The 13,931-nt window shown below is 46.1% G+C and overlaps 1 protein-coding gene across 1 annotated transcript in view; it reads left to right on the top strand.

The window, feature by feature from the left end:
* DNAH3 (dynein axonemal heavy chain 3) overlaps positions 1 to 13,931 on the top strand; it is a 468,553-nt gene that overhangs the window by 365,516 nt on the left and 89,106 nt on the right. The window contains exon 44 of the mRNA XM_088476199.1: positions 4,853 to 4,976. Within this exon, the coding sequence (XP_088332325.1) occupies positions 4,853 to 4,976 (124 nt within the window). The remainder of the gene's footprint in view (positions 1 to 4,852; positions 4,977 to 13,931) is intronic.

Here is a 13,931-nt window from a genome sequence, read left to right as displayed (position 1 = left end):
ACACATTATATATAATATATATATATAAAAAACACAACCAAATCCCTAGGGAGAGATAGTGTAAAGTGGAGTTTTGTACCAACTACCGCTTCAGGAGAGTCAAGCCTCCAGTTGCAGCATGCTAGGTATCAGACATAAAACTGATCAGAACAGATCCTACCCTTGTTCTTATGGTAAGGATACCACATATGCATACCTACATACAAGATTAGTAGGAGACAATTTTATTTATTTATTTTTTTAAACTAAAACATGAGCCATAGTAGAGCCATGGAAGGAACTGAGCCCCAGGACAAAACTCACTCCAGACATGTATATGTTCTAAGGCAGGGCTTAGTATAAAATACAAATATATATACATACATGTGCCTTACGGCTCATGTGCCGTGTGTGACCATCATTCTGCTACAGCGGATATTTTTGTAGCGCGCTGTCCCAGACTGGTATCTGTTACCGGTGACCACCTCCCCGGCAGTGCGTCACTAACTTATCCTTGTGTGTGTTGCCAAGGGAGCACATAAGATATAAATCTATATAGATGCACATATGCATACCTTTTAAGGAAAGCACAGAAGGCTGGTGAGAACTGGAAGTTTTTAAAACCAGCCTACAATTTAGTAAATGTGCTGCCACGTATATGCATGTTCATTTAGGCAGGGTAACTAGTGCACCATGAGGTAGCCTTCACAGGCTATGATAAATATTTCATAGATGGGACTAGAACCCACTGTGTATTGCTCACCAGTCCACTGCATTAGCTGGTTGCTATTCAAGCTCATTCCGGGCGCGAAGTGCGCGCTAACCGGAGAGCAAGTCCGGAAGTCAGGCAATTAGATTAAGCTAGGCGCCCTTTGCTATAGAACCAAGTGGAAGCCTGACAGGGGTTAATACCCAGCGCTGCAAAACGGCGGGACTATGTCCAGTCCGCACAAAGCTTTCATGTGCATTTGGATTTAAGTACTATCAGACGAGATCGGGCGTGTTCATGTAGAATACAATTACCCAGAGCCGTGCCACTAGCTACAATGCAGAACTCGCCTCCATGTGAGAGACCGGAAAACTACGGCGTCGCTGGAATGCAGGCCGCACCAAACACAGGTCCCTTTCCTTATATAACTAAAGGAAAGCCCTACTGGGACTTGCCAGCTGTACACTATGGTTGCACAGGCTGTTCTTGTGAGCAAAAGGGGGTGGGGGCCACGGTGTCTCCTCTTATAATAGGAGAGCTGTGCGTAGTTACCAGAGTGAGTGCGGCAGCACCGCCTGTCACAACCCCGTTAAGTAACACCTCCTCTACTAAACAAGAGAGGTAAGCAATATGCAGCTAAGGTGCTGGGCAGGGCAGGAGACCTGGACCCAGCGGGGTTCAGCTGCGGCTGGCCCCACTGACCCTGGGAGAGTTGGGGGACCTGGACAAAGCCACGTTCAGCTGCGGCGGGCTCTGCTGAATCGGAGGCTGTATAAAGCTTTCCCTTTGAAGCGGGAAGCCTGATAGTGGGCGAACTGTGTAGCATAAATATATATTCCACCTGACTAGCACCGCCCCCCAACAGAACTGCACAAGCGGAGTTATAGTGCACCCTCTGAATTACTTAGCATGCGCAACTGCGTGTGGGTGGGTGCAGCAAATAGCTGGACAGCAGTGCAACAGGTGTAAACTAACTAAACTGTGTACACAGGTGTTTACCACTGCCCTTAAGAGGGAAGCGGGGGTGCTCTGGCAGGCACTGGTCCGCGCTGCATTCATCACTGAGCCTCCCGCGGAGCAGCCTCTTCAGGGGCCCAGACCTCTCCCTGCATCTCATGCGCTGAAGCGTGCGGCTACTACGGCAGATAGGTGGAGAAGGGCGGCGCCTGTTGCTCTCTAGGGCGCTGCAATGGCCGTCGGACCTAAGCCCCGCCCCTTCACTGCCGGGAACGGAGCCCCGGCACTAGTGCCGACCTTTGGCTGCTCTGTAAGGAGCTGCAATAGAGGCTGTATACTGCGGGACTTAATTTAGGCAGCCCGCCTTACAGACCCCCCAAAAGCCAGCGCCGGTGCTAGAGAACTGCGCTGCTTAAAAGCTCTTTACTAGGGGAGCGCTAATATGGCAGCCCCTGACAGCCGCGTGCACGCGGCAGTTGAGGGAGAGCCCGACCACAGATGGCGCCGCTAGTATGCATGACGCGCCAATAAACCTACGCCCCCCGCTTGCTCCGGTGCTCTCACCGGGATGCCTAACTTCAGAGTGCAGGGGGGAGGGTTGGGTCTCTCCTAACAGTGACAGCGCAATTGTCACTGAGCCCAGCTTTTTACAACCACTGCTACTGCTAATCAGGAGCAGTGGTTATACTGCTGCGGCCGGGATGCTGGGCTGAGGGGGCGGCGAGGAACCCGGACACATGCCGATGTCAGCAGTGGCGGGTCCACGCAGGGTCCGATGACTCCATGATTGTGCCCCCTCCTCAGGGTCACCGGGCACAGGCTGCAGTAGCCGTGTGGTGCCCTCCCGGCGGCTCCCACGTAGCAGGCAGACTGCCACAGCAAGCAGCCTGCCTGTCCTCAATGCTTGTTTAAATTATGGAAAGGCTGGAGACAGCCTGATGTGCGACCGGCTCTCTCGGGCACATTCTAAAAACTGGGGCTGATGGGGCATAGAGGGGGAGGAGCCAGTCACACTTCTAAATTATTTAAAGTGCCAGGCTCTACTCTACCACCGTCTATACCCCACTGTCTTGAACTCCAGTGTCCCCTAGTGGATGAAGGAGAAATTAAGCTTTCCAGTATTTTTATTTCACTATTTTTGCAATGGTATTTTTATGGGCTATTCAATTACCCCCCGTTGTTTGCGCCTGAAGAAATATCTATTTTCGGGCAAAAACACATAGAATCAGCGAAAAGGTCACGGACCTACAGTATGTGTTTTCGCGTCCGTGATACGAGGGCTGATTATCAGAGATTTTTTTGGCCTGCCTCAGGTAGGTAAAAAAAAAATCCATTCGGGGCTAATTGAATGGCCTCCTAGGGATAAATTAGCTGCGGTAAATTACCGCAGCTAATCGAATTCCCCCCTGTGTCTTTCAACATTTTTAACAGACACAGCAAAAATTAAAAGCATTTTCTTCCAGTACAGGGAAACTATTCATTATATTATTGAGAAATATCTAACATTTCACATCATATTAATATTAAAATCCATTGACGCAAAGTATTCCATTTTAAATTATGTGGCATTTTATTAGATAAAGAAATTAGATATTCAGAAATACAACAATTTTTAGTGATTGTAATTGATATTACAAAAAAAAAAAATTAAACAGAAATGTCTACAGTATGTTTAATAAACTGCATGGACTCATATACTATATCGGAATGGTTAAGACGTGTGACAATGGACTTTGTAGGACTCTCAACATCAAGCAGCAAATTAAAAATGTGCACTAGATACATCACCGGGAGCTACAGTAAGAGGGATTTGGTGCGATGGACGATGCGTAGCCTACAGTAGTATACAGATAACATAATTCTCATTGTGACCTTAGCCCAGACTTTATTTCCAAATATAATGGGCGGGATGGACTAAGCATTGCATCCGCGATGCTGTACATTCCACCTCTTATCGGGTACATACCGGCAATAATATCGCCGGTATGTACCTAGAAAATCGCTCTCCCATTAAGAGCTGTCCTTTGTGATAGAGGGACGTCCTGGTTTATGACCCAGAAAGTCTCTCAGGTGTCCTTCTGCGCATGCGCAGAAAGACGTGTGTCGCCGTGCCATCTAAAGGTGGCTATACCAACTGGGGCGAAGCTCAAACATATGAGAAATGTGGTTAGACCCCCGAAAAAAACAGCATTTTTAGGGGTTTGACCGCATTTCTGCCCTTGGCACACCATGCCCTATATGAGAACCTGTATTTTTTTTATTTTATCTGATCAGAGGTTACAAAATCAAGTTCACAATCTCAAGTGCTGAATCTTTCCTAAGATGGCAAACATCATTGAGAATTCTAGTGAGTGAACGAACCCCAGCACCTACCACTGGTTTTTCCACAACCCTCTGCCATCCACACACTCGCTTTGATTAGTTAACATCTTTATGGAGGACAGCACTCACGTTTTCCAGTGAAATGCCAAATCTTCCAATAGGATTAATATAAATCACCATTGGGATTTTATACATGCTCTTCATAGCAGGTCGGCGTTGTAAGGCCACAATAGTTACATCCCCCCTGATCCTCTCATTGAGATTCTTCTTTTCCATACACAAAATTGTATTGCATTAGTAAAGATCTCTGTGTCCCCACAAGCATTTAATAAAAAATAAAAAAAAAACAGGTGGATTTGGCTTTAAATAAATCTCTGATTTAAGTCTAATGGCAACAATTGGTGCAAATAGATTATTTGGACAAATCACTGTGCAGTACCTTTTCCATAAGTCTGTTGCTTCCAAGCCTGCGGACGGTTTTTCTGTGCTGCAGTAAACAGTTATTTTTATATTATATATGAGTAAGTAATACTGTATCCCCATACAGAAGCACCAACAAAGCTTAGTGTAATATATATGTGCTGTCACTCGGCCACTTTGTGCACTAAACACTTTTATACATCACAGAAACCGATCGCTCCATCCAACATTATTATTATCTGCGAATTTGAGAAAGACAGCAAAGTGTTCATTTGTCAATCTCACAATCCCCTTAGGCTTGGTGATAAAACATATATATCTGTCAGCAGTTTCCTGTGCACTGACATACAGTACAGTACAGAAAGCCTACATTGCACTGATATACTGTATCTATAATGATACAGTGTGTGTTTAATGTTTATGTGTCTGGCATTGGTTATTAATAGATTCTTCATCTTCTTGCAGGCCGTTTCATGCGACACTTAAACATAGTTTCCATACACGCCTTTGACGATGAGATACTAATGAAAATATTTGGCTCAATATCAGATTGGCATTTTGGAAAAGGATTTGATATCGCATTTCTGAGGTACTTTTTTATATACAATATATCTCTTTTATGGTTTATAGCTTAAACTTTACTTTCATAAGGTAAAATTCTAAATGTATTGGGTTGTAAATTACAATACTTGTTTGGTCAGTGTCCCATGTAAATGACATAATAACAAACAATTAACAACAGCTTGCTAAGCTCAATTTCCTCCATTATACTTAAGTAAAACAATATAAAATCCTTCTTGAACTAATTTCAAGAGGAAATGTATAGCTGCATATTATGTACTTGGTATTATTGAATAGGAACATTTTAATTCATAATGACAGGTCTATTTTACACAGCACTGCCTAACATCCTGTATACATTCAACAAACATTTGCCAACTGAGCCACTGTGTCTTAGTAGAGCTGATGTGATCACTGCTCTGACTGGGCCAAATACAATAGCTTGCGATTTGCGGTAATCGGCGCGGTTGTCATTAGATTTGAAGTGGTAATTAATGTAAATGTAAAACCAGGGCCGGATTAAGGTCTGTAGTGTCCCCTGGGCAACAAACTTGTGGGGGCCCCAATCAATAAAATCAAAGTGAATATATGGGCGATGTTATAAAACAAAAGTATAATGTATCAGCCAGCATTGTGATTATATATATTCCATAGACAAAAAACCTTACGGTTTCACATGTCCCAATAAGGCTGCTTAGACATGATTTGAAAATTTACAAAACCTATTGAATTTCTTCAAGTCAAACTCCAAAAAGCCATGAAATTAAGATCTTTAAGGCTGACACCTTAATGGATGTTTTCCTTGCGTAATACAGGTATGGTATGCCATGACACCATGTGGTTAACTGCAGATTCAGCACACTCACAGAGTGAGATTACTGTCACTCACAAAATGGTGGAGCTGCTAATTCACAGAATTGTGTGCTCATTGAAATACACACATGCAGTCTATGTAACTGAGGTCAGCAGTTATGTGGCTCTCACATCCTACTCAGTGCCCACAATCTTCCCATTCAGTCACCACAAAAATTTCACTGAGTTCCAACATCCTTCTCACTCCATACATTCATCTCATTCATTATACACATTCAGCTTCCCAATTGCTAAAACTATCATACTTTGTCTATACATGTACACTATATTCGCCTCAATGCTGCTATAACTTTCCCAATCCCTAAAGCTGTGTGTTCTCCCAACCGGGACCAGTCTGCATGCCCTGATCCACACCAATTTGTCCTTCCCCATGTGCACTGCCCTGTCTTCCTGCATCCGTGCCACTGTGTTTCCTTCCATCTGCACCACTGCCTTGCCCCAGCCACATAACTCTGTCTTCCCCTTATCTCTGCCACTCTTTCTTCCTCAATCTTTACCACTCTGCCCCCCCCCCCCAACCTTGCCACTCTGTCTTTCCCCTCCCATCTGCACGAATCTGTCTTCCCCAATCCCTAGTGTTGTGTGTTCTCCTATTGTGCTAGTCTGTATTCCTCATCCACACCAATCTGTCTTTACCCATCTGCGCTGCTCTATCTTCCCGCATCCATGCTACTCTGTATTTTCCATTCATATTGCTCTGTTCCCCCAAACCGTACCACTCTGTCTCCCCATGTGCACCACTGTTTTCAAGCCATCTGCATCACTTTGGCTCGCCTCCATCTGTACTGCTTAATCTTCCCCTCTGCACGCCTTTCTGTCTGCCCCAACCACAACGCCCTGTCTTCTCCCCACATCTGATCTCATCTGCGCAGCTCTATATTCTGCTCAGACCTCAGTTGCATAGACTGCATGTGTGTTTTCCAATGAGCACACAATTCTGTGAATTAGCAGCTCCACCATTTTGTGAGTGACAGCAAATCTCATTCTGTGAGAGTGCTGAATCTGCAGTTAACCACAGGGTGTGATGTCATACCATATCTGTATTGCGCAAGGAATATGCCCATTAAGGCATCAGCCTAATGATCGTAATTTCATGGCTTTCTGGAGTTTGAGTGGCAGAAATTCAATAGGTTTTGTGAATTTTCAGATCATGTCTAAGCAGCCTTAATGGGACATGTGAAACCGTAAGGTTTTTTGTCTATAGAATTTAATAGCTTTTTTAAAATGTATTAACCATCAGGGTTTTGACAAGCAAACCGGGCCACCTACAGGGCAGAAGGTCAACAAATAGGTACACTAACACAGGTGGAGGAGCAGACAGCACACAGGAGGTGTTTTAAGGGTGCAGAGGGAGAGATGGCTGTAGGGGCAGGCTTCAAGTGTGTGGGGCAGTGGCAACAGTGGGGGTATGGAGCAGTGGCAGCAACATGGCTGTGCACAGAAGCATCAGCGGGCCACAGAGGGACTCACTGGTGCTGGGCATGCACTTGAGAAAATCAAATCACTAAGACACAGATGCATGGACGTATCAGTGACATCCATCCATGCATTGTTTAAAAAAATGAATGTGTAATATACAGTATATATATATATATATATATATATAAAAAAAAATAAAAAATGACGTGCCGCCACAGCACAACCAGCATCAAGCTTTGGATGCAGGGGTTCCCTGTATAAAGAACAACCAGCACCAGGCTAATCGGAGCCAGTCCTGGTTACCAAAATACAGGGGACAAACGACGTAGGGGGCCCCTAAAAAAAACAAAACGGAATTATCCCATAGAGAAATCTGGAGGGAGGGGGCATGGTGTATAAGGGGCTACACCTCAAAAGCTATTGGAGGTACAGAGCTGAAATTTGGCATGGGCTGGTAGAACTGTCGCTCGGGGCTGCATTCCAAATTTCAGGCCAAAAACATAAAAAATGGGACTTGGGAGTAATCTAAATTTCCGACTGTCAGTTTTTTCTGACACTCAATTAGAATCACTTTTCTGCTGTTCTCTATGGTGGATTTTTGGGAAGGCATAACTCAGGGTAGGGGGTAAATTTAGATTTGGGGTTTGTTTTATAAGGTAACTATTGTTCAATGGTAGGTGCTTTTGGAGTTTAGGTAATTGAGAACGTTACAGTTTTTAAACTATTACCTTCCCAAATCCGTCATTATAGAGACAGGAAGTTTCAACTTGATGCGCAGCCTAAGTAAGAGCATCTGTCACATACTTACCGTGGCTTCACTTGGGTGCATGAAGATGGCAGGTCAGTGCGGGCGGTAGCGACGGATGGGTTCGGGGAAAGGAAGCAGCCATAAGTTACGGCAGGAACCCAGAGGGGGTAGCAGGCGTTAGCTGTGGCTGGGACCTGGGGGCGCTAGTGGTGGCAGTGGTGCAGGCGGAAGGACCCGGGGGAGGTAGCAGCAGACAGATGCAGGCGCGGATCTGAAAGATCTGTGATACCTACATCTGTGTTTAATAAAAACAAACACAGAAGCACAGACGGGTCAGTGAGACCCGTCTATGCTTCTGTGTTTAAAAATAAAACCAGTGTAAAAAAAAATATATTTTATATATATATATATATATATATATATGGCGTGGCCCCCTCACCCAAAAAACCAACCAGCTTTGGGCTATGGAGCCCCAGTACTGGTTGTGCTAAATACAGGGGACACATGACATACTGTTGGGATCCCCCGTATTAAGCACAATCAGCACCAGGCTTTATGGATGCCAAAATACGGGAAACAAATGACGTAGGGGTCCCCCATATTTAGCGCAATCAGCACTGGGCTCTGAGCCTGTCCTGGTTCTGGAAATACAGGGGGAAAAAATGCATAGGGCCCCCTGTATTTCCAAGAACCAGCACCGGACCCTTTCTAGTAGGGGGTGATGCCACAGCCAGGGGAGCCCTTTCACCGGGCCCCCAGCCGAAGCATCACCCCTGACTGCTAGCCAGCTCAGGCCGGGGATCCCTGGGGAGTTGGGGACCCCACCCTATAAAGGATTTGTCCCTCTCCAGGGCACCCCAGGCCCAGGCTGATAGCCCGGGGCTATCCCCAGCACCCCTGGGCGGTGGGTGCTGGGTGTTGTGTGGTGCATATGTAATTATAAATATTGTCTTTTGCAGTAGTACTACAGGTCCAAGCAGGCACCCCCACATACTGGCACTTGGAGAACCACAAGTACCAGCAGGCGGGGCATTAAGGGTCTGCTGGTACCTTTAGTACACCTGCAAAAGAATATTAAAATAAAACAGACAGACACTGTTTTTTTTTATATTTTATTTAGCGGGACCTTCACCTGGGGGGCGGCAGCCTTTAAGCTCTTTTACGTAGCTGCCGCTCCCCCAGGACTTCTATGGCGTCTTCACATGGATGGCAGCGCCCTTTAAGCTCTTTTAAACGGCCGCCGCCATCCAGGGCTTCTGCAGCGTCTTCATTCTTCTGCTGGTCTTCTTTCCAGCTCCCTGGCCGACGACTCACTGCACGGCTCTCGCGCTGACTGTATTTAAGCCAGCCGAGGGGGCGGAGCGATGACGTCGTGAGCCGTAATTGGCTCGCGGTGGCCATCTTTGAATTTCAAATATGGCGTTGAGGAGCCATTTTTGAAAAGGGCACGCTCGGTTCTCACCTTTGAATTCAATGGTGAGAACCACTCATTGGCTGAGAGGTGGAAGGCTCGCCTCTCTCTCAGCCAATGAGCGCTCCGCACCGGGATTTCTGGACTGAAATCCTGCAGCGGAGCTGTCATTCGGGAAATGTGTTTTTGTTTTTTTTCGCCAAGACCCAGGATTTGCCTACTTTGTAACGAAGAGGACAGATGTACGCATAGAAGGAGGTGAGTATGGAATTTTTTATTACAAGTACACCATTGGATTACTTACTGGAGAAGAGGACAGATTGGCTTCAGGGATACTAGGTGAGTATGTGAGATAGTGTGTGTGCATGTGTGAGTACATGTGTGTGTGCATGTTTGTTTTAATAAAATTTTACTTTTCTACTCTGTGTGTTGTGTTTTTTTAATATTTCTTTTGTTGTGGAACTACAGCTACCAGCAGGCCTGTAATGCCCCGCATGCTGATACTTGTGGTTCTCCAAGTACCATCATGCGGGGGAGGCTTGCTGGGAACTGTAGTTCCACAGCAAAAGACAATATTTGATTTCTTTCAATCACACCACACTTTACACAATCAACCCGGCACCCACCGCTCCAGGAGTGCCGGGGATAGCCCTGGGCTGCCCTGGAAAGGAGGACCACTTTATTAGGGGGTCCCCAGCTCCCCAGGAATCCCAGGTCTAGGCTGACTAGCGTCAGGGGTGATGCATTGGCTGGGGGGCCTGGTGAAAGGGCTCCCCTGGCTGTGGCATCACCCCCCCCCCCCCCCGCTAGAAAGGGTCCAGTGCTGGTTCTGGTAAATACAGGGGGGGGCCCTACGCATTTTCCCCCCTGTATTTCCAGAACCAGGGCTGGCTCAGAGCCCAGGACTGGTTGCACTGAATACAGGGGACCCCTACGTTATTTGTCCCCCGTATTTTGGCAACCAGGACTGGTTCTGAAAAGCCCGGTGCTGGTTATGCTTAACACAGGGGACCCCTATGTTGTTTGTCCCCTGTATTTAGCAAAAAGTCCACAGCATATCAGCACTAGGCTGATACGCTGTGGACTCTGTCAGGGATAACCGGAAGGGGGGAGTTTTCAATCCCCCACTCCAGCAGACAAGATGTTCATACATATCGTCGGTACTGCTTAGCCTCAGTAAAAAGCTGAAGCAGGAAGAGTTACTGTATAACAGCATAGATCTGTGCTGCTATAATACTTCTCCCCCAGAGTTCCATCTTATTCAGAATAGGATGGACATACACAAAGTTTCGTATCTGCGCATACGCTATATGCAAAAAATTCACTGATGCAAAATACACACCGCTTGCGTCAATGCACAGAGAGCCATAGATTCAGAATCAATCTATGTTCTCTCCCTACATAAGGCAATCAGGTGGGACTCCTTCACTGTTAGCAGGGCCGCAGAGAGCTGCCCCGAGAGAAGGGGTGTGGCCTAATTGTTGGAGGTGTGGCCCCAGCCCAGCACAAAGCCAGGGGGGGTGCATTCAGTGTGATCACTCCCCCCAACAGGCAAATAAGACTGCTGCAGCGAGCAGTCTTCAGAGCGCACAGTAGCGTGTGCTGGGCTGCTGTCAGGTAAGAGTAAGGGGGGGTGGCATTGGACTCGGGCCACCCCAGGAAGCCCAGGCCTGGGTAATTTGTACTCGCCCCCCCCCCCCACTCTCTGAGCCCCTGACTGTTATTGCCATCAGTCCGGTAAATAATGTGTCGCTTTTCATTAGACAGCCCCAACCACAGCTCATGGATCCACAACACATCTTATACATGGATTGCTATATATGGATACTGATTATGGTGAGGATATGACTATAGGTGAAGTACCCCCTTAAAAACCTTGGATAATCTTTGCACATTTATAGTCAATGAAAAACTAAAGTTTACACTGGGTATCATTTGTGCGGCAGAATATATACTGGCACTACATAAAGATATAATGCTATTGCCTTATTTCTTTCTGTATAGGGGTCTGTGGCAATGGTTAGCATTGCTGCCTCATAGCACTGAGGTCATGAGTTCAATTCCAGACTAAGCTCATACAGTATCAGTGCAGAGTTTTTATGTTCTCCACATGTTTGCGTGGATTTTCACCTGGTTCTCTGGTTTCCTCACATGCTCTAAAAACATACTGGTAGGTTAATTGGCTGATGACCAGAATTAACCCTTATGTGTATGTGTGCCAATGTGATAGGGAATATGGATTGTAAGCTCTGCTGGGCCAGGGAGAGAGGTGAAGCTCTGCACAATACAGTATGTGTGCGCTATATCACACAGGTTCTCAATCTCGGTCCTCAGGACCCCAAACAGGGCATGTTTTACCTGTCTCCTTTCAGAATCACAAGTGAAATAATTAGCTCTACCTGAGGATCTTTTAAAATGTGTCAGTGAGTAATGAATACACCTGTGATCTGGAAAACGGGAACTGTGTGAGGACGGAGTTTGAGAACTACTGCGCTATATTAATATCTGTTACTACTGTGGTTCCCAAACTTTCTTTGTTCACGGCACCCTTTGTGTCTCAATTTTTTCTCTGCACCCATAGGCCATAAGATGCAAGTTTCAGTCGGTTTTTCTACCGTAATAAACCTCCTCTCCAATCATAAGGAGATGCAAGTGTAAGATATGCGCAAGTCGACTTTGGCGCCTATGCGTCTTTGTAGGCATGCACACTGCATATTTCCACAACGCAAACTGGCAGGATCAACCCTAGTGTATGTAAAAGTTTTACGTGACCTAATTTCATTTTTTTATGTATTTTTTTTTTGTTAAATAGCCAAATTCCAGTTTCTTGCTTTCTGTGACATTACAACTAATCTTATTTATATGGAGATGAGGCAATTTGGCATATATAAATGCCATACATTTGCATATAAAAGTCTTTACATTATTTTCCTATTAAGTCAGCAGTTTAGAATTTAAAACAGAAATAATTTCTACCCAGGCAAATATTTTTACATTAATTACAATGAATCTGTAATAGCATACTTGTAGAAAATCATTATAAGGATAAATCGATGTGTGTATTGATCTACAATGTATACCCTTTCAATCATAGGGCCTGATTCCGAGATTTCCGCAATGCCGATATTTACGGAGATTAAGCGATTGTTAGCCATTGTACATGCATGAAAGCCGTACTACGCACTTGTAACGATTGCATTGCGAGTTGAATGACAGGTAGTCAGCCTTTAGGGGAGGTAACTGGAGGTGGTTAAAAAAACACAGGTGTGTCCGACCATTTAAATGCCGTTCCATGGTGGGCTAGCATAAATTAGCCATCACGATCTCATTCGGAGTATGAGAGCTCTCAACGTGTCAGGAGAGACGCGGTATTTGAGACAGATCAGAATTCATTTAGAGACTGCGAGGCTGTTCGATGTGCGTCGATGTTACCGATGTTTACGCTGTTGTGCGTCGTTGGACGGATATGAGAAGGCAGCAGTAGGAGTCACAACGCTCGGGTAAGCTTTGGAAGGCATTAGCATATTTTAACAATTGCGATTCGTGAGAGATCTCATTGTACACAGACACAATCACAGGCTGAGACGCCCACAAAACGTAACCTGCGTTTTCCCCCCCTTACCTATAACAAATGGTTACTGACTGTCAATCATACTGCGTCCAAACCCTCACTGCAACCGCCATCAAAAATCCATTGGTCAACATATAAAGTGCGACGCATGCACAGTACAGAAATAATTGTTCAACTCCAAAAGCATCATCATTGCGTCCACCTGTGAATCATGCGCAGTCACAGACTAATGCTCGCCCAGAGTGTGGAGATTTATAGGAGAATCAATTCATTGTAATTTATGTGGGGGTGTCAATACGAAAAAAATAAACGAAAATAGGAGGTGAAACAGAATTCTTATGTATTTATTTAGAGCATACTTGCCTACCCTTCTGGTTCGGTCTGGAGCTTTTTAAAAAACATGTGCCATTCCCTGCCCCCCGGAAAGGCAGACTCCGCCCCCCCGTGGTTATGAGAGAATCCCCCTCAGCGGAAGTGGCCCATGATGCGATTCATACTAAATCGGGTCATTTTTACCCCGCCCACTGCTTCACAATGTTGGTAATCTCGGCATTGTGTAGCGGAGACGGGGCCAAAATGATGTGATCATGTGGCCACGCCCCTGCTCAGCCCCCAATGCTGGCCACGCCCCCTTGCTTTGCCGCTTTGGCTGCCCCCTTCCGGAAGGGGCAGCCAGAATGTCGGCAACCCTGATTTGGGATATCCTTGCTCTGCACTCGGTGGTGGTTCTCTAGTGGGTGGCCGGAATCCCTGCAAGTCCTGCGGAATCTCCTGTCCCTGTGTTCGCTGAGGATTGGAGAATAGAGAACTTCCTCCAGGCAGCGGTGGTGACAACAGTTGTGATAGCGGCCAGGGCCGCCATCAGGGGGGGACTGCTGGGTCTGGAGTCCCGGGCCCGGGCAGGGAGGGGGCCCGCCTGCCCAGGGGGGGACCTACCAGTAGTATAGCAGGTGCCCCTTGA

This window comes from Taudactylus pleione, unplaced genomic scaffold (genome assembly GCF_031769625.1).
Source record: "Taudactylus pleione unplaced genomic scaffold, aTauple2 ptg000184l, whole genome shotgun sequence".
Lineage (NCBI taxonomy): Eukaryota > Metazoa > Chordata > Amphibia > Anura > Myobatrachidae > Taudactylus > Taudactylus pleione.
Note: the sequence above shows the minus strand (reverse complement) of the source record. Positions and strands in the feature narration are given on the sequence as shown.